The sequence below is a fragment of the Panthera leo genome, chromosome B1, assembly GCF_018350215.1.
Source record: "Panthera leo isolate Ple1 chromosome B1, P.leo_Ple1_pat1.1, whole genome shotgun sequence".
Lineage (NCBI taxonomy): Eukaryota > Metazoa > Chordata > Mammalia > Carnivora > Felidae > Panthera > Panthera leo.
In genome coordinates, this window is record NC_056682.1 from 172525620 (window position 1) to 172545187 (window position 19568).

At 39.6% G+C, this 19568-nt stretch overlaps 3 protein-coding genes across 9 annotated transcripts in view; 2 read left to right on the plus strand and 1 right to left on the minus strand.

Moving 5' to 3' along the window:
• The window catches only part of FAM114A1 (family with sequence similarity 114 member A1), a 114298-nt gene extending 97941 nt beyond the window's left edge, over window positions 1-16357 (minus strand). For all 4 annotated transcript variants that reach the window (XM_042936623.1, XM_042936622.1, XM_042936621.1 and 1 more), the window contains exon 1: window positions 15791-16357. The gene's annotated coding sequence lies outside the window, so the exon portion shown is untranslated. The remainder of the gene's footprint in view (window positions 1-15790) is intronic.
• TLR6 (toll like receptor 6) overlaps window positions 1-19568 on the plus strand; it is a 43527-nt gene that overhangs the window by 14454 nt on the left and 9505 nt on the right. For 2 of the 3 annotated variants that reach the window (XM_042936610.1, XM_042936611.1), the window contains exon 2: window positions 1612-4684. In XM_042936610.1, the coding sequence (XP_042792544.1) occupies window positions 1680-4094 (2415 nt within the window). In that variant the 5' untranslated portion in view covers window positions 1612-1679 and the 3' untranslated portion in view covers window positions 4095-4684. Of the gene's footprint in view, window positions 1-622; window positions 4685-19568 lie in introns of those variants that run through there. The other variant, XR_006201983.1, reaches the window with a different exon arrangement.
• TLR1 (toll like receptor 1) overlaps window positions 1-19568 on the plus strand; it is a 47538-nt gene that overhangs the window by 14445 nt on the left and 13525 nt on the right. The window contains exon 1 of one of the 2 annotated variants that reach the window (XM_042936617.1): window positions 14981-15636. The exons of the other annotated variant lie outside the window; for it this stretch is intronic. The gene's annotated coding sequence lies outside the window, so the exon portion shown is untranslated. Of the gene's footprint in view, window positions 1-14980; window positions 15637-19568 lie in introns of those variants that run through there. 2 annotated transcript variants of the gene reach the window in all.

The following is a 19568-nucleotide window of genomic DNA, read 5'->3' on the forward strand; positions in this document are numbered from 1 at the left end:
AAGGTCATCTCCAAACCCAAGGTGACCTAAATTTTCACCTATATTATCCCCTAGAAGTTTTCTAGTTTTATGTTTTACATTTAGGTTTATGATCCATTTATGGCTAATTTTGGTCAAAAGTGTAATACCTGTGTCTAGATCCTCTCTTTTTTTTGTTTGTTTTTTGTTTTTTTGCATATGGATGTCTAGTAGTTCTAGCACCATTTGTTGAAAAGACTATCTTTTCTTTACTGAATTGCCTTTGCTTCTTTGTCAAAGACCAGTTGGCTATATTTGTGTAGGCCTATTTCTGAGTTATTCATTTTGGTCCATTGATCTGTTCATTCTTTCACCAGTATCATACTGTCTTGATTACTGTAGCTTTATAGGAAGTCTTGAAGTTGGGTAACGTCACTTCTCAGTTTCTTTTTTTTTTTTAATGTTTATTTTATATTTGAGAGAGACAGAGCATGAGCCAGGGAAGGACAGAGTGAGAGAGAGAGAGAGGCACAGAATCCAAAGCAGGTTCCAGGCTCTGAGCTGTCAGCACAGAGCCCAACACAGGGCTCGAACTCGAACTGTGAGGTCATGACCTGAGCTGAGGTTGGATGCTTAACCGATTGAGCCATCCAGATGCCCCAGGTAGTGTCAGTTCTCTAACTTTGTTCTTTTCCTTTTTCTCCTATAAATGGGTAATAGTTTATAATTTATTTGCATGCCTCTGTTGTTTAAAGTAGGCATTTTGAATATTATAATGTGGTAACTCAGGTTCTCCTGTCTCCCAGGGTTTGCTGTTGCTGATTGTCATGGGAGTACTGTTGGCTGTTTGTTTAGTGACTGCTCTAAACTATTTTGTAAAGACTATATTCTTTGTTATGTGTGGCCATTGTATTCTGTGCTTGATTCACTTAGTGGCCAGCTAGTGTTTGATAGAGATTTTCTTAAATATCTAGAGATAAAATGAAACAAAACTTTGGATTTTTGTAGATTGGTTCTGTGTGGAAACATTTCCTGGATGTTTATCCAGGCTGTTTACAACTCTGCCCTAGCTTTCACTTTCGGCTTTCACAGAGCCAAAGGTCAACCAAAGGTGAAAGTTTAGGATTTTCTTAGCTCTTTTCTGAACATGCATCCAGCCCTAGACATGGGTGGCTTTCTAGATTTCCTGGTTCACATGGAGATTTCCAAAGACTCTTATCTACCACGTATCTCTTTTGTGAGCTTCTTCCTTCCCTGGCTTTTTGATGTGTGTGCTGTTTGTCTCATTTGCTATTCCTTGTTCCAGTGCCTGTGGCTAGTATATTTGCCTATAAAGATTTTCAGTAAACATTACCCAGGAGGTTTCTCCAGCCCTGAGAAAGTTCTGAAAAGAGTGAAACAAAGCCAAGCCCCTGAGTGCATCCCTCAGAGAATGCCTAGACAGGTTAAAACACAGAAGCACAATTTTTTGATGATAAGGTCTGTATTGCCTCCCCTGGTACCAGCAAGCTGCATAACTGGAGAATATATCATATGCAAACAGAAATGACTCTGATAGTGAATGAAAAGATCATTGGGATTTTGTGTTAGGAAGTGGAGGTCTGAGAGCAATCATCCAATATTTATATGTCTTAATGTATATTGTATTTCTAGAATTTGGACACATATCAAGATGCCCTGAAGAACAGCACAACCCTTTGGGGAATAGCCTTTTAAACATCATGACCAAAGACAAAGAATCTATCACCAGAAGCTTTTGCTTTGTGTACATTTTGACCTTAATAGTTGGAACCATAATCCAGTTCTCTGATGAAAGTGAATTTGCAGTAGACATGTCGAAAATGAAACTTACACATGTTCCAAAAGACCTGTCACCAAAAACCAAAGTCTTAGATATATCTCAAAACTACATATCTAAGCTTCACATCTCTGACATTAGCTATCTCTTACGGCTGGAAGTTTTGACACTTTCCTATAATAGACTCCAGTGCCTCGATTTTAGCATTTTCAAGTTCAACCAGGATTTGGAATATTTGGATTTATCTCACAATCAGTTGCAGAAGACCTCTTGCCACCTTATCAGGAGTCTCAAGCATTTAGACCTCTCATTCAATGACTTTGATGTCCTGCCCATCTGTAAGGAATTTGGCAACTTGACGCAACTGAATTTCTTAGGATTAAGTGGTACAAGGTTACGACAATTAGATCTGCTACCAATTGCTCATTTGCATCTAAGTCACATCCTTCTGGATTTAGAAGGTTATTATGCAAAAGAAAGTGAAACAGAAAGTCTTCAAATTCTGAATACAAAAACACTCCACCTTGTTTTTCACCCAAATCAGTTATTCTCTGTCCAAGTGAACATATCAGTTAACAGTTTAAGGTGCTTACAACTGACTAATATTAAATTGAATAACGACAACTGTCAAATTCTAATTAAATTTTTATCAGAACTCATTAGAGGCCCAACTTTACTGAATTTTACTCTCAAACATGTGGAAACAACTTGGAAATGCCTGGTTAGAGTTTTTCAATTTCTTTGGCCCAAACCTGTAGAATATCTCAATATTTACAATTTAATAATAGTTGAAAGCATTGATGAAGAAGATTTTACTTATTCTAAAACAGCACTGAAAGCATTGAAAATAGAGCATGTTACAAACAGAGTTTTTATTTATTCACAGACGGTGTTATATACATTTTTTTCTGAGATGAACATTATGATGTTAACCCTATCAGATACACCTTTTATACACATGCTTTGTCCTCAGACATCAAGCACATTTAAATTTTTGAACTTTACCCAGAATGTTTTCACAGACAGTGTATTTCAAAACTGTTCCAAACTAGTTAGATTGGAAACCCTTATCTTACAAAAGAATAAATTAAAAGGCCTTTACAATATAGGTCTCATGACTAAGCATATGACATCTTTGAAAATATTGGATGTTAGTTGGAATTCTTTGGAATATGATAGACATGATGGAAATTGCACTTGGGGTGGGAGTATAGCGGTGTTAAATTTGTCTTCAAATATACTTACTGACTCTGTTTTCAGATGTTTACCTCCTAAGGTCAAGGTACTTGATCTTTATGATAACCGAATAAGGAGCATTCCTAAACTAATCATGAAACTAGAAGCTTTGCAAGAACTCAATGTTGCCTCCAATTCCTTAGCCCACCTTCCTGACTGTGGAGCTTTTAGCAGCCTTTCTGTACTGATCATTGACCATAATTCAATTTCCAACCCATCAGCTGATTTCTTCCACAGCTGCCAGAAGATTAGGTCCATAAGAGCAGGAAACAATCCATTCCAATGCACCTGTGAGCTAAGAGAATTTATCCAGAATATAGGCCAAGTATCAAGTGAAGTGGTAGAGGGTTGGCCTGATTCTTATAAGTGTGACAATCCAGAAAGTTATAAGGGAACCCCACTAAAGGACTTTCGTGTGTCTCAGTTATCCTGCAACATAGCTCTGCTGCTTGTCACCATTGGGGTCACTGTGCTGGTGTTGACTGTTACTGTGACTGCCCTCTGTATGTACTTTGATCTGCCCTGGTATCTCAGGATGGTGTGTCAGTGGACCCAGACCCGGCACAGGGCAAGGAACCTACCCTTAGAAGAACTCCAAAGAACCCTTCAGTTCCATGCTTTTATTTCATACAGTGAACACGATTCTGCCTGGGTGAAGAATGAACTGGTACCTTACCTAGAAAAAGAAGACCTAAGGATTTGTCTCCATGAGAGAAACTTTGTTCCTGGCAAGAGCATTGTGGAGAATATCATCAACTGCATTGAGAAAAGTTACAAGTCCATCTTTGTTTTGTCTCCCAACTTTGTTCAGAGTGAGTGGTGTCATTATGAACTCTACTTTGCTCATCACAATCTCTTTCATGAAGGATCTAATAATTTAATCCTGATCTTGCTGGAACCCATTCCACAGAACTGCATTCCCAGCAAGTATCACAAGCTGAAGGCTCTCATGACACAGCGGACTTACTTGGAATGGCCCAAGGAGAAGAGCAAACATGGACTTTTTTGGGCTAATATTAGAGCTGCTTTTAACATGAAGTTGACATTAATTGCTGAAAACAATAATGCAGAAACTTTAAAAAAATCAGGAAATTCAATTTAAGAAACCATCATTAACTTGGATTCTGATGAACATGATGATTTTAAGTTTCTGTCTAGATGATACCTCTATTATATCTACACATTCTGGAAGACTAAATGAAAACTAGGTTTTAACGAAGCTGAGGACCAAGGCTGGAGGCTGAGGTGGTGCTCAAACTTGCCTATTACAGGTAGCTCAGTCTCTTCTGGTTCAACCATTCAGTTTTGAGTGGAAACACACAAGTAAATGGTCATTCAAGGACCTTTCCTCTCCCTTCTCCTTTCCCAAAGAGAGTCTGTGTGAGCAGGAGTTTGTGGGACTTTATGGCAGCAAGGAAAGTCAAACTCAGAAGTGTACCCAATGGCCCTTGGAGTGTCCTATGGAGCCTCATTGAACTCTGGGTGAGCTTTGTCATCCTGTTCAACTTTGGAGCTTGGGAAAAAATTAGACCAGTTATGGAAAATAAAGAATTTTTGTTCACATCTGAGGAAATTATTAAATTTCTGACGCTGTCACACAAATATGCAATTAACCAGTGGGGACTCATGACGTAATAATTTATATATATAAAGGAAAATACAGTTGCCCCTTGAACAACATGGGTTTGAACTACATGGATCTGCTTGTAGTTCTTTTTTTTTTTTTAATGGGCTTTTTACAGTACAGTACTATAATTATATTTTCTCTTCCTTGTGACTTTCTTAATGTTTTCTTTTTTATAGTATATTTTATTGTGAGAATACAGTATTTAATACATGTAACATACAAAATGTTTGTTAATTATTTATGTTATCGGTAAGGCTTCTGGTCAACAGGAGGCCATTTTGAAGTTATTAAGGTAAGTTGAGGTTATTGAGGTAATTAAGTTTTGGGGTTGTTAAAAGTTATACACAGATTTGTGACTACACAGGGGGTCAGCACCCCTAACCCCCATGTTGTTCAAGGGTCAACTGTATAGCCTTTAGTTACAGGCTGTTAAGGACAAAGACATGGATTTATTTGTTTGCAAAGGAAACTCCGAGCCAACTTTATTTGTAACTGGTTATTGAATAGGAGTTTTCTGGTTGTCTTAGTTTTGGCAAATGCCTCAAAGCTGACAAAAGGTAATAAATGCCACCACATTTTAAGTGGAGATACTAGACATAGCCAGGCTGGATGTATTAAAGAATAGCAGAAAGAGCCTTGTAACTACCAACACATATCACCTATCTCCAGAATAGATTCAAAAGGGTGGTTAGATATCATTAAGTAGAGGTTCTAGACCTATGGGGAGATTGCTTTGGATTTCTTCCAAAGGTGAATGAGAGGGTCTCTAAGCATAATATAAAAGTATCCTGGCATCCCACTCTCAGCCTGCAGCTTGTAGAATAACAAGAGTACACAAATTCAGTGCATGATGTGAGAGCTCTTGGAAGGGCCTGATGAGTGTCCCTGGGAGTTTTGTGGCAGGGGTGGGGATTGTGCACATAAAGATTGGTAAATCATGTTTTGAAAATATAGGTGCTTGATAAATTTTGTTGAAATGAATGGATGAGTGCTACCCACCTAGAGAATTCAGTAGGTGAGAGGTTGATGTGGATAGCCCAAAATGGGAATATGAGGAGAGAAGAGAAGCAGTGATTGCAACCTGACTTCCATTTTTTGTCATGGCAAAGTCTGTGAATTTCTTGTAGACCATGTTGACTATGGGAAGGGTAGGTGGGCTTGAGTTGTCATGATGGGACTTCAGCTACCAGGGCAACCTGTTTGCAAAGGGACTATAGTAATAGAAGCCATGGGGTTAGGTGGAAGAGATGTATGGGGGGAATTGCTGCAAGCGATCAGCCAGAGAATATGCCCCCTGCATCAAGGAACTGTGCAATGGGGTATCCACCTGAGACCTCTGAATAACCAACAGATACATCCTGTGAAAGAGACAACAGTTGGACTCTGCCATAATAAGAGCCGACATGATGGCTTGTCTGCCTTACCCAATAGTTAAATGCAGGGATATTTGCTCCTCTTTGTCTAAAATACTCTTCCCTTGAAGTGGTCTGGGCACATCCAGAATATAAAGAAAGCAGAGAAGATGGTGGAAGAAAAAAGAAACTGACCACCCTTATTCCCTGATTCACTGCAAGAAAGACCTGAGATGGAGCCAAGCAAAATTTTAAATTAGGTGTGAGAGTGATATTACTTGGACTGTCCCGGACATTTTAATGCCTGAAATAGAGGTGCAATTATTATAATATGACTTGTCAATAAAATCTATGGCATCTGCCCAAGATTCAGGGTAGATTCTGAATAGATCCTGATAGAGAAAGATTCCACAAAACCTGGTTGTAAGGCAGTGGTTAGAGAAAAAAATAAAGTCCTTTCCTTCTGGAGTTAGCTCATTCAATAACTGAGTTTATTTAATAATAAACCAGTTTCATAATTAATAGTTATAAAGAAATAAGCTTTAAGGGAATTTTATTAGAGTCATCTTTTATTGGCATTAGCCCTCCTCTGCCTTTCAAGAGAGCACTTAATTCTCCTTCACAGGACCTCTCTCAAGTTGTAAATTTTCCTTTGCCTCTGTTGGACTGTTTTCTAAGCCAACAAAACAAAACAAAACAGCAAACAAACTATGTCACACATTTATGAATAGCTCTGAATGGCCACAAGCATAAAATGCCTTTGAAATCCTCATTTTTATCTTAAAACTCCATGCAAATAGAATGTCCCCTTCCTTCATATTTGTGTCATGCCTTTCCATGCTCCAAATCTACTGCCACAAGTTGGGAAGTTTGCCTTAATATATTTTTAGTTATTAACGCCGTGATGAGAATAAAAACTAAGCACGTCAATAAGGTGACAGGTTCAAAGGATGGGACATGGCAAAGATGATTAGGGAGTGCTTCTGGCTTCAGAGGTTTTGGGCAAGCCTTGTTGAGCATAAAGGCCCTCAGCCTGTGGCGGGGATGGCCCTTCAAAGGGAAGGCACAGTGGGCACAAAGTTGGAATTGAAAGGGAGCCGTGAGCAAAGAAAGCATCCAACTGGCAGCCTTACTGGATGTGTTAGGTTTCCACGGCTGCCATAACCAATTACCACAAAGCTTAGAACACCAGAAGTTGATCTCTCACAATTTCGGAAGCCAGAAGTCCAAAATCAAGGTGTCAGCAGGCTTACTTCCTTCTGGAGGCTCTGAGGGAGAAATGTCCCGTGCCTTTCTCCCAGTGTCTGGTGGTTGCTGGCAATCCTGGCCATTGCTTGGCTTGTGGATGTATCACCCGAGTCCCTGCCTCTATCTTCGCATGGCCTTCTCCTGTCTTCTTTTCCGTCTCTTATAGGGACACTCTCATTGGATTTAGAGCCCTTCTTAATCTAGCATGATCTTGTCTTAACTTCTCACTGTATCTGCAAAGACCCTGTTTCAAAACAAGGCCACATTCTGAGGTTCCAAGTGCACAGGAATTTTTTTTGGAAGGGGGCATTATTCAACCCACCACCCTGGGGAAGACACAACTATCTCTGGTGGCTTGGAGACTCAACTGGGTGTGGCAGTAGAATAAATAAATGCTATCTTGGAGAGAGGGAAAAATATGAAAGAAGCAGCTTGGGAAGTCCCGAGGTGCAAACGAGAGGTAGTGGTAAAGAGATTGCAATGGATGGGTGGGGGAGAATGGGAAAGAGATGGTAGGTGACTGGGATATACATGGGCTAGAGTCTGGGTTTTAATGAGAGTGAAAACACAAAAAACAATGCTGAGAAAGGAGGAAGTCAGTTTCTGTCTAGATTTCTTGAGAGTGATTTGATTAGAAAAGAATGAGAATAAATCACAAAGAGACCTGGAGGGATTTCTAAGGCCATAGGGACTTTCTAGAGGTTTTTAGTTATGGTAAGTTTATAAGGAATCTCAACAGAGCCAAGCGTAAATATGAAGTAGTTTTTATTTTTCCCCACTCAGTTAACTGAATTCTAAAGTTCTCCTCTTCTCATCCCTTAGTAATATCTCAAGCAGATTTCATATCTCTCTAGCCCTTCAAGGTATTAAAAGTGCAATCTAGGGGCAACAAGAAGGCTCTGTCGGTTAAGCGTCCCACTTCAGCTCGTGTCATGATCTCACAGTTTATGGGTTCAAGCCCCACGTTGGGCTCTGTGATGACAGTTCAGAGCCTGGAGCCTTCTTTGGATCCTGTGTCTCCCTCTTTCTCTGTTCCTCCCCTGCTCATGTGCTGTCTCTTCTGGACCTGATGTAGAGACCAGGAATGAGGGGTTGGAAGGCAGATGTCCTTTTCTATAATTGTGTTGGTTAAGGTACAGAACAAGGAGACCTCAAACTCAAGGGCTTAAATAAGATAGAAGTTTCTTTCTTTCTTAAATGTAGGACAAATATAGTCAGGAGGTCTAGGATAGGTAGCTGTGTCTACTCCACAAAGTCATTCAAGAGCTCAGACTGGCCAGTTGGCTCTGTTTTCCATAGCTCTTGCCTCCATTCTTTTTACATGGAGTCACCGGGATGAATGAAGTCCTCTTGTGCTTTCTCTGAGTATGTGGACCAAGGGAAGGTGAGTGGAGATGTACCCCTTCTCCCAGGTACATGATCACAGGTCTCTAATTACCTGTTGGCAAGGGTTACTCCAACAGAAACCTCCATGAGAGTAGATACCGGGTCCTCTGTTTAGTTACACTCCTAAACTCCCTGGGAGTTTCCTCAGAGAGGGACAACCCTTGGGTGAGGGGAGGGGTGTCCTGCACATTTGTGTATCAAAGCCAGCATTCACCTGAGGAAACAAATGCTTAGTCTCTCTGTCCAGTCTCCATAAGTGATTCTACTGGCATAGCCCCTTTACCTGGCTTGAAAAGGAGAGAGGATGTTACTTCTCCCCTGAGGAGAAGAGGGTGCAGCCTAAGATCATAAACCCTGGTATCCCAGTGCTGCTGACTTGCTGCCGTCCCCAGCACTCTCAGGTGGCTGGGAAGTATGAGAGTGAGGCAGTGGTGGGGAGGGCCATTGTCTGGTTCAGCTGCTTTTTAGAATGCCCTGATGGAAGTCCTTGGCCTTTGGCAGCTCTCTTAAGAACAAGGGGTATATAACACTTTCTTGTCTTTGGTTTTGGATCCAAATCGTAGGGAAAGTTCCAGTCAATACCCTGTTATGTAATCAGTAGAACCAATAGATGGGAAGGGAAATTGAAATTGTTGGTGGGCTACTGAATTACATAGAAGATGAGCAACTTAAAATTCTATCCTAAATTTGGATTAAATAATCATAAAAAAGACATATCACTCATAGTAGTAGAAGAACAAGCAGAGAATAATAGCATGGATTTATGTCCATTGATTAATAAAGTCTACTTAATGGATATATCCTAAAGAAATAATTGTTCAGACACATCCTAAGGAAATGCATGAAGATGCTGCTTATGGCAGAATTGTTTATAATAGCAAAAATTGAAAACAACTTAAATACTTAACATCAGAAGATTGGTTGAATACATTGTTAATTAAAATATGCATTGTAAATAAAATGGAATGTTATTTAGCCAATACTAAAATTGTAGATGATGAGGAGAACAGAGGCAAAAGAAATGTGGATAAAATTAAATTTCCTCACAACTTGCAGCCCGTTGACAAATATTGAGACAGGCAGAACATGACACTCAAGGAATTCACAACTGCTCTAACTTTAATGCTTTGCTAGAAGCCAAACACCTTAGCTTGACAATAGCCTGATCTCCAGGATCCTGTAAATCTTCTTTAACATATGAAAATCCTTTTGGAAATTTCTTTGTCTTTATCCCCCCCACTTTAAACTATATAATCAATCTTTCCTCACAATCACAGTGTAGCTCTTTCTGTCTACAGGTCCTGTCCCTCTGCTTTGATAAAAACACCTTTTGCAGCAAAAGTGTCTCAAGAATTCTTTCTTGACCATTCACTCCTGGCCCACAATACATCATAGATAGATATTTACTGACATGAAAAGATATTTATAATGTGTTATAAATTAAGAAGAACAGATAACAAAACAGCATACAGTCTAATGCTATCAGTGTGTGTGTGTGTGTGTGTGTGTGTGTGTGTGTACAAATTTTCTGTGTGTGTGTGTGTACAAATTTTCTGTGTGTGTGTGTGTGTGTGTACAAATTTTCTGAACAGCAATTTGGCAGCAGGCATCAAGAGACTAAATCATGTTCATTTACATTAAAAAAGTTTGCATGGTTACTACAAAAATGATATTGGCTTATCTGTATACAGTGAGATTACCATTGATTTATTTTTTTCCTTTTTATTGATTTATATTTTTTGATTCTATTCAGTTAACATATATTCCTTGGGTAATAAAAAAAGTAAAATAACTAAGAAACCTTTCTTGAGAACACATACACATATATTTGCTTGACCTTGTCGTAGAGAAGAACTTTCTAAACCTAAAAGCAATGTAACAGTAGTCTGCTGGAACTTGTCTGTATAGATTGTGAGAGCTTCCTGTTAAACATTCAGGAATTTTGCAATCATGTCAGTTGGCAGCTAGAAATCAACCATAGTGGAAATATTTATACTGCAGGTATTGGCAAATGCTACAAATCAGGCTTTTTGGGGGAGTGGTGGTGGTGGTGAGCAACCTGGTTTACCAGCACACAACTGAATGACAGTGATAGCAAAGAGAAAGTCAGTTTTCTTGTTTATATAAAAATATGTGCATTTATTGGTTCAAAAGATCATGAAATGAAAAGTAAACCATGGGGGAAGGTGTTTGCAAAAAGTCTGACAGACAGTGTCAGTGACATAAAATAGAATGCATAGTTAAATAGTAAAAACATAACCCTGCTAGAGAAATAGGCAAATGACATGAACAGGTAATTCACTAAAAGATACAAATTGCCAATAAACGTGAATAACTATCTGAGACACTTATAATAAAAGAAAATAAAAATGAAACATAGATATCACTCTTCATGTATGAAATTGTCTCCAAAATGCTACCTTTGTGGAGAATGTGGAGAGTGAGTATTCTGACCCCCTTGGGAGCAGGCAGATGGGCACAAACTTAATGGAGAGCACTTGGCAGTTATGTGTCAAGAACATAAACTTGTCCATGCCCTTTAACCTATTAATTCCTTTCAAAAATATATCCTAGACAACAGTAGAAAACTCCAACCAAGATTGTGTACAAAGTGCTTGTTGACATTTTATGAAACTGAAAGAGGGAACCTCCTACCAGGTAAATAGCTAGAGACAAGGATGGCCTTGGCCTACGATTTACTCAGGTAGCAGTTTCAAAAATTTGGCTGGAAAACTTTCAGTAATTAAGGGAGAATTAATGAAAAGGCAGATGTCCAGGTGATGCCATTTTTTATTCCTAGCCAGCTTGATAGGACACAATTTGAGCTCTAGGATCAGGTGGGTAGGAGGAATGGTGGTGTGGGGGAGAGTAGGGAGGGAGGGAAGGAAGCAGAGGCACTCCCCGCCCCCCCCCCCCCCCCCCCCGCCCAAACTAAGGCACTGTGGTCATAGCATTGTTCTTGTCCTTATTGATTAAGAAACCATACTCTATACCCCTTCCTGATAAAAGCACTCAACAAACAAGGACTAGATGGGAACTTTCTCAGCCTGGTGAAAAGCATCAGTGAAACATTCCCAGCTAGCGTCATACTTAATGGTGCAATACTCCACGCTTTGCCCCCTAACATAAGGAACAAGATGAGGAGGTCTGGTCTCATCACCTCTATTCGACATTGTCCTGGAAATGCTAGCCATGACAATAAGGCAAGCACGTGTTATAAAAAAGCATGCATATTGGAAAGAAAGAAGATGACATTTTGCAGATGACACGATCTTGTTTGTAGAAAATATTTAGGAGTCCACTAAAAAACTAATTAAAAAAAAATTTTTTTAACGTTTTATTTATTTTTGAGACAGGGAGAGACAGAGCATGAACAGGGGAGGGTCAGAGAGAGGGAGACACAGATTCTGAAACAGGCTCCAGGCTCTGAGCGGTCAGCACAGAGCCCGACGCGGGGCTTGAACTCACGGACCGCGAGATCATGACCCGAGCCGAAGTCGGCCGCTTAACCGACTGAGCCACCCAGGCGCCCCTAAAAAACTAATTAAAACTAATAAACAAGTGTAGCAAGGTTGCAGAGAAGATATACAAACGGCCAATCTACACATGAAAAGATGCTCAACATCATTAGGCATTGGGGAATTGCAAATTAAAACCATAACGAAATACCACTTCATTCCCACTAAGAAGGCTATAGTAAAAGTCAGACAATCACTAGTGTTAGCAAGGATGTGGAAAAATTGGAAGACTTTCACACTGCTGGTGGTAATGTAGAATGGTGCAGCTGCTTTGGAAACAACCTAGAACTTTTCAAAAGGCTAAACATAGCTACCAAATGATGCAGCAATTCCACACCTAAGTACATACCCAAGAGAAAATGTGTCCATAGAAAAACCTGTACCCAAATGTTCACAGCAGCATTATTCATAAAAGCTGTTAAGTGTAAGCAACTCAATTGTCCATCATCTTGTCAAGTAGATAAATAAAATGTGGTATATCCATACAATGGAAAATTATTTAGCAATAAAACATGAAACACTGATAGCAGCCTAATATGGATAAATCTTGAAAACACCAAGCTAAGTGAAGAGACCGATTACAAAGAAGCCCATATTGTAGATTCCATTTACATGAAATGTCCAGAATGGGCAAATCTATAGGGATTAGTACAATGTGTAGTGGCTTTCTAAAGTTGGAGCACATGCAGGTGTGGCCGGTGACAGCTAAGGCGTATGGTGTTTCTCTTTAGGGTGATGAAATATTCTAAATGGATTGTGGTAACAGTTGCGTAATTCTGTGAATATATTTAAAGCCATCGAATTGTGTACTTTAAGTGGGTAAACTTTTTTATGGTATGTGAGTTCTATCTCAATAAAGCTTTTGTTTAAAAAAGAAGAAAAAAACAACTATAGGTCATATCTTAGAGGCAGGATATTTACAATGCCCTAGATCCAAAGAGAATGCCTGGGTATGGAATCAGGGATGGGCAGAAACTGCTATTGAGAGAAGGTGAGGAGTGGCCTGGAGTGTAAGATATGGGAGCTCTATTTGAAGTTAGTTCTCTGGGCTGCTATTAACTGGGCTTAGGTTTGTGCTTATTTGCATGGCTGTGATGACACTCCATCTAGACCTGGGCTTTCCAATATCTCCCGCCCACTGAGCACCTGAAGTGCAGGTAGTCCAAATAGGATGTGCTGTAGGTATAAAACACACACTGGATTCTGAAGACTTAGAATAAAGCACATATAAAATATCTCATTAATAATGTTTGATATTGATTACCTGTGGAAATAATATTTTGTAGCTATTAAAGTAAAATGTTAAACATTTTACAAAGACGGGTGCCTGGGTGGCTCAATCGGTTAAGCATCAGACTTTGGATCAGGTCACGATCTCATGGTTCAAGCCCCACATCAGGCTCTGTGCTGACAGCTCAGAGCCTGGAGCCTGCTTGGGATTCTGTCTGTCTGTCTCTCTCTCTTTCTGCCTTTCCCCTGCTCATGCTCTGCCTCTCTCTCTCTCTCTCTCTCTCTCTCTCTCTCTCTCTCTCTCTCCAAAAATAAATAAATAAATAAATACATAAATAATAAACATTTAAAAAAATTTTTTACAAAGAAATTATATTCCTGAGAATTAAAGTTTTCTTTAGGACACATGGATCAATGCATGGGTATACATGATTACAAGTGTGTGTTCGTCCAATGGCAATAGGGAGGAAAGAAGGAGGTGGGTGGGCAATCAGAGTGGTGGGAGGAAATCTGAAGGGAATCACAGGACTTCAGAGTGCTCACAGGCTTTGCTTTCTGCCCTGTGGGCTTTCCTCTCCAGACCTGGTTCAAAGTCAAATACGTCTGGGAGCTGAATTCTTACTCAGAAACCACCTTCGTCTCCAGTGAAGGGTCTGAGGGAAGAAATGGTAAGAGTGGAGGAGGGGGAGGTTCATTCTTGCAGTTTCAGAAATATATTTATAGATACATTTCCCCTATTAAACAAAGTGTAGGGGCGTGGTAGGAGGAAACAGAGAGATACACAGAATATTAGAAGAACCCCAAGTTCTGAGTTAAGGGAAGTTGGCCTTGCTCACTGGGGAAAAAGAAGCTGATCACAGCAAAAAATTGTATCCAGTCTATGACTGCCCGTCATACAATACTAGGCTGGGGACAAGTTCTGAGGCAGACAGCTGGCATTTCTTAACCTTATTTGCCCATTTGTGGTGGTTGCTGATGAGGTTTCGGGGTGATGGTGGGGGGTCTGGAGCTGACAACCAAGAACATTCTTGAAGATGTCTTTGGTGCAAAAAAGATGATTTTATTAAAGCATGGGGACAGGACCCATGGGCAGTAAGAGCTGCCCAGGGACCATGAGGAGAGACTGGTTATATGTTAGGGAGTTAGGGGAGGTAAAGTCCAGGGGAAGTTTCCGATGAGATTTTCACATGCTAAAGATCCCAGGATACTGGAGGCCTAGCTATTGTCAAACTAAGGTTGTTTTCCCTCTAGCGAAGCATTAGCATTAAGACAATAGGGAGTCCCTGGAAAAAAAGCCTCAAGTATTTGTCTGGGCTGCAGGTTATAAGGAAATTTAATTTTTTCTGCCATTTCTTTCTGCCTTTGTTTCCCACATCAGTTGTTGCTTTTGTTATGTTAAAAGAATGGCACTATCAGAATGAATTCCTAGAGTGTGCAGACAACTAACTAGAAGATGTATTCGACTTTACTGTTAGATAGTATGTTTCTCACATGGAGTTTTAAAAAATAACTTAAGTTTATTTATTCATTAGAGAGAGAGAGAGAGAGAGAGAGAGAGAGAGAGAGAGAGAGAACTTGACTCGGGGCTCCATCCCCTGGAACCGGGAGATCATAACCTGAGGTGAAATCAAGAGTCAGACGCTTAACTGACCGAGCCGCCCAGGTGCCCCTAAAAAAATCACTTTTTGACTAAGTTTGAAAATATCAATGGCAAAAAATTCAAGCACCAGACTGTCTCGGAAAACAAGTTTGTTAAAAACAAGGGACTAGTTAGCATCCATTCTCTATTAGCACATGAATGATCTTCTCTCTCTAGGAGTTTTAGCAGAGTGCGGATCTTGACCCGTCCCTCTTTAATGGGGGACTGATCAAAACGCAAGAATAGAAGCAAAGCATCTGAGACACAGCCAGGTTTGCTCTTCCTTTCTCAGCCCAGCCGCCACAATATGCATTTTGAATTCAGCCAATAATCATCTGTGGTTTATCAACAGCATGTTTTTCACTTCGCACAGAAACAGCAGTCAGCTGTCTAGAATGAAGGAGCCACAGAAATTCTATTTTAATACAGGCCTATCAATTAACCCACCAGCCCCTATTCTACATATGAATAGGAGAAAATTGGTTTACACTTCCTGTGTAATTTCAGTGGGATTCAGTAGATGGCATAAAAGAGCTTTTCTTCCCACCCCCAACATTTAAATGTAGTTGCTAGTGAAATAAATGTTCCAGGAAGTACTTAAATTTCCTACAGATTGCCAATGCGACCGGCTGGCAGGTTTGTTGGTAAGCAGCAATATATATTTTTTTAATATCCTATAGAAAGAAAATAATGGTTTAACTAGTGATCAGACACAAAAATCTCAAAAGTCTCCGTGATTAAGAGACACTGTGGGTTTGGGGTGTTTTTCTAAGTGGGTTATTTCTGATGCGTACTTACTGTGGTTTGCACTAGCGTTTAATTATCAGCTGCTCATCCTAAGTCAGAGAAAGGGTTTTTTTGGCGTGTCTTTGTTTTTCTTTGGATGACACCTCATCGCATGCATGGCTGGCTCTCAGGAGACGTATGTGAGTTGGAGGATGAATATTCCAGTCGCAAACACCTCAGGGTTTTCTTACAGAGCTTCTCTCTGTTGGTTTCAGATGGCATGGTTCTTCTTCCCGTCCTTCCCCGTTTCTCCCTTTACAATGAGAATGCTGCGGAAAAGGGGGGTGTAGGTAAATTAGTCCTGGAGGTGGTGCTGTCCTATAACCCCTCTGTTTTATGGGCAGGTTTATTTTATTTCTCTGGGCTGTTCCACAAGATCTTCTTTTCTGTTTTCTCAAGCCACCGAAACCATTCTGGGTGCTACTAGTCAGACGGAATTGTAGATCTTGCAAATGTTTCCCAGGCTACACCCTCTTTGATCAAAAGAGTCGAAAGTAACTGCATCTTGGGACTTCTGGGTGGCTCAGTCCGTTAAGCTTTTAACTATTGATTTCAGCTCAGGTCACGATCTCCTAGTTGGTCAGATGGAGCTCTGTGTTGGGCTTCAGGCTGTCAGTGCAGATTCTCTCTCTCTCTCTCTCTCTCAAAATAAGTAAACTTAAAAAAAACAAAAAAAAAAAGGAAGTTCATCTTTACAATAAAAAGGAAAAGTTTGCAAAACCACTTAGGAAACAAAGCCAAAAAGCTCTTGAACTGGTTCTGATCTTTTCAACTTAATAGCTAGTTGGCCTTGTGTAGAGAAGATTTGTAAATACTATTTGTGGTGCCGAACTTAATAGTGCCAGATCGATTGTATGGATTTTATCCATTCAATTTCCCCAAAGTCTCTAAAGATAATTCAAATGTATCGATGCATTGTCTCATATAAAGTGAGGCTAAATCTATCTTTTTTAAAATGTTTATTTTTATGGAATACTTGGGTGGCTCAGTCAGTTAAGCCTCTGACTTCGGCTCAGGTCATGATCTCATGGTTCATGGGTTCAAACCCCATCTTGGACTCTGCTGACAGCTCAGAACCTGAAGCCTGCTTCGGATTCTGTGTCTCACTTTATCTCCGCCCCTTCCTGCTCGTGCTCTGTCTGTGTCTCTCAAAAGTAAATCAACACTAAAAAATGTTTTAATGTTTGTTTTTATTGGTGTATAGAAATGCCGCAGATTTCTGCATATTGATTTTTATACCCTGTGACTTTCCTGAACTTCACGTATCAGTTCTAGCAGTTTTGTGGTGGAGTCTTTGGGTTTTCCACATAGAGTATCATGTCATCTGCGAAGAGTGAAACTTTGACTTCTTTCTTGCTGATTTGAATGCCTTTTATTTCTTTTTGTTTTTTGATTGCTGAGGCTAGGACTCCTAGTACTATGTTAAACCACAGCGGTGAGAGTGAACATCCTTGTTCCTTAGGGGGAAAGCTCTGTTTTTCCCCTTTGAGGATGAGATTAGGGGTGTGTCTTCCATATATGGCTTTTATGATCTTGAGGTATGCTCCTTCTATACCTATTTTCTTGAGGGTTTTCATCAAGAAAAGATGCTGTATTTTGTCAAATGCTTTCTCTGCATCTACCGAGAGGAGGTTCTTGCTTGTCCTTACTTTTATTGATGTGATGTATCACATTGATTGTTTTGCAGATATTGAACCAGTTCTGCATCCCAGGTATAAATCCCACTTGGTCGTGGTGAATAATTTTTTTAATGTATTGTTGGATCTTATTGGCTAGTATCTTGTTGAGAATTTTTGCATCCATGTTCATCAGGGAAATTGGTCTATAGTTCTCCTTTTTAGTGGGGTCTTTGTCTGGTTTTAGAATCAAGGTAATGCTGGCCTTGTAGAATGAGTTTGGAAAATTTTCTTCCATTTCTATTTTTTGGAACAGTTTCAAAAGAGTAGGTGCTAACTCTTCTTTAAATGTTTGGCAGAATTCCCCTGGAAAGCCATCTGGTGCTGAACTGTGGTTTGTTGGGAGAATTTTGATTACTAATTCGATTTCTTTACTGGTTATGGGTCTGTTCAGATTTCTATCTCTTCCTGTTTCAATTTTGGTAGTTTACATGTTTCTAGGAATTTGTACGTTTCTTCCAGATTGCCCATTTTATTGGCATATAATTGTTCCTAATATTCACTTATTATTGTTTGTATTTCTGTTGTGTTGGTTTGTGATCTCTCCTCTTTCAATCTTGATTTTATTTATTTGGGTCCTTTCCTTTTTCTTTTTAATCAAAGTAGCTAGTGGTTTATCAATTTTGTTAATTCTTTCAAAGAACCAGCTTCTGGTTTCACTGATCTATTCTACTGTGTTTTGTTATTGTTGTTTTGATAGTATTTATTTCTGCTCTAATCTTTATTATTTCCTGTCTCCTGCTGGTTTGGGGTTTTATTTGCTGTTCTTTTTCCTGCTCTTTAAGGTGTAAGGTTAAGATGTGTATCTCTGACCGTTCTTCCTTCTTTAGAAGGCCTGGATTGCTACATACTTCCCTCTTCTGACCACCTTTGCTGTGTCCCAGAGGTTTTGGGCTGTGGTGTTATCATTTTCATTGGCTTCCATGTACTTTCTAATTTCCTCTTTAGCTTCTTGGTTAGCCCATTCAGTCTTTAGTAGGATGGTCTTTAGTCTCCAAGTATTTGTTGTCTTTCCACATTTTTTCTTGTGGTTGATTTCGAGTTTCAGAGCATTGTGGTCTGAAAATATGCACAATATTATCTCCGTCTTTTTGTACTTGTTGAGGGCTGATTTGTGTCCCGGTATGTGATCTGATCTGGAGAACATTCCATGAATGTGTATTCTGCTGCTTTAGGATGAAACGTTCTGAATATATCTGATAAGTCCATCCAGTCCAGTGTGTCATTCAAGGCCATTGTTTCCTTGTTGATTTTCTGTTTAGATGATCTGTCCATTGTTGTAAGTGGGGTATTGAAGTCCCCTACTATTATGGCATTGTTATCTATCAGTTTCTTTATGTTTGTGATTAATTGATTTGTATATTTGGGTGCTTTCACGTTTGGAGCATAAATGTTTACAATTGTTAGATCTTCTTAGTGGATAGACTCCTTAATTATGATATAAGGCCTTCTTCATCTCTTGTTACAGTCTTTATTTTAATGTCTGGATTGTCTGATATAAGTGTGGCTACTCCGGCTTTCTTTTGGTGACCATTAGCATGATAGATGGTTCTCCATCCCCTTACTTTCAATCTGAAGGTTTCTTTGGTCTAAAATGGGTCTCTTGTAAACAGCATGTAGATGGATCTTGTTTTCTTATCCATTCTGTTACCCTGTGTCTTTTGATTGGAGCATTCGGTCCATTGACGTTTAGAGTGAGTGCTGAAAGATATGAATTTATTGCCATTATGTACCCTGTAGAGTTGGAGTTTCTAGTGGTGTTCTCTGGTCCTTTCTAGTCTTTGTTGCTTTGGTCTTTTTTTTTTAAATCTTTTCTTCCCTTAGAGAGTCCCCCTTAAAATTTCTTACAGGGCTGGTAAGTGGTAAAGTGGTCACGAACCACTTTAATTTTTGTTTGTCTGGGAAACTTTTTATCTCTCCTTCTATTTTGAATGACAGTCTTGCTGGATAAAGAATTCTTGGCTGTATATTTTACCAATTCTGCACTTTGAATATATCCTGCCACTCCTTTCTGGCTTGCCAAGTTTCTGTGGATAGGTCTGCTGTGAACCTGATCTGTCTTCCCTTGTAGGTTAAGGACTCTTTTTCCCTTTCTGCTTTCATGATTCTTTCTT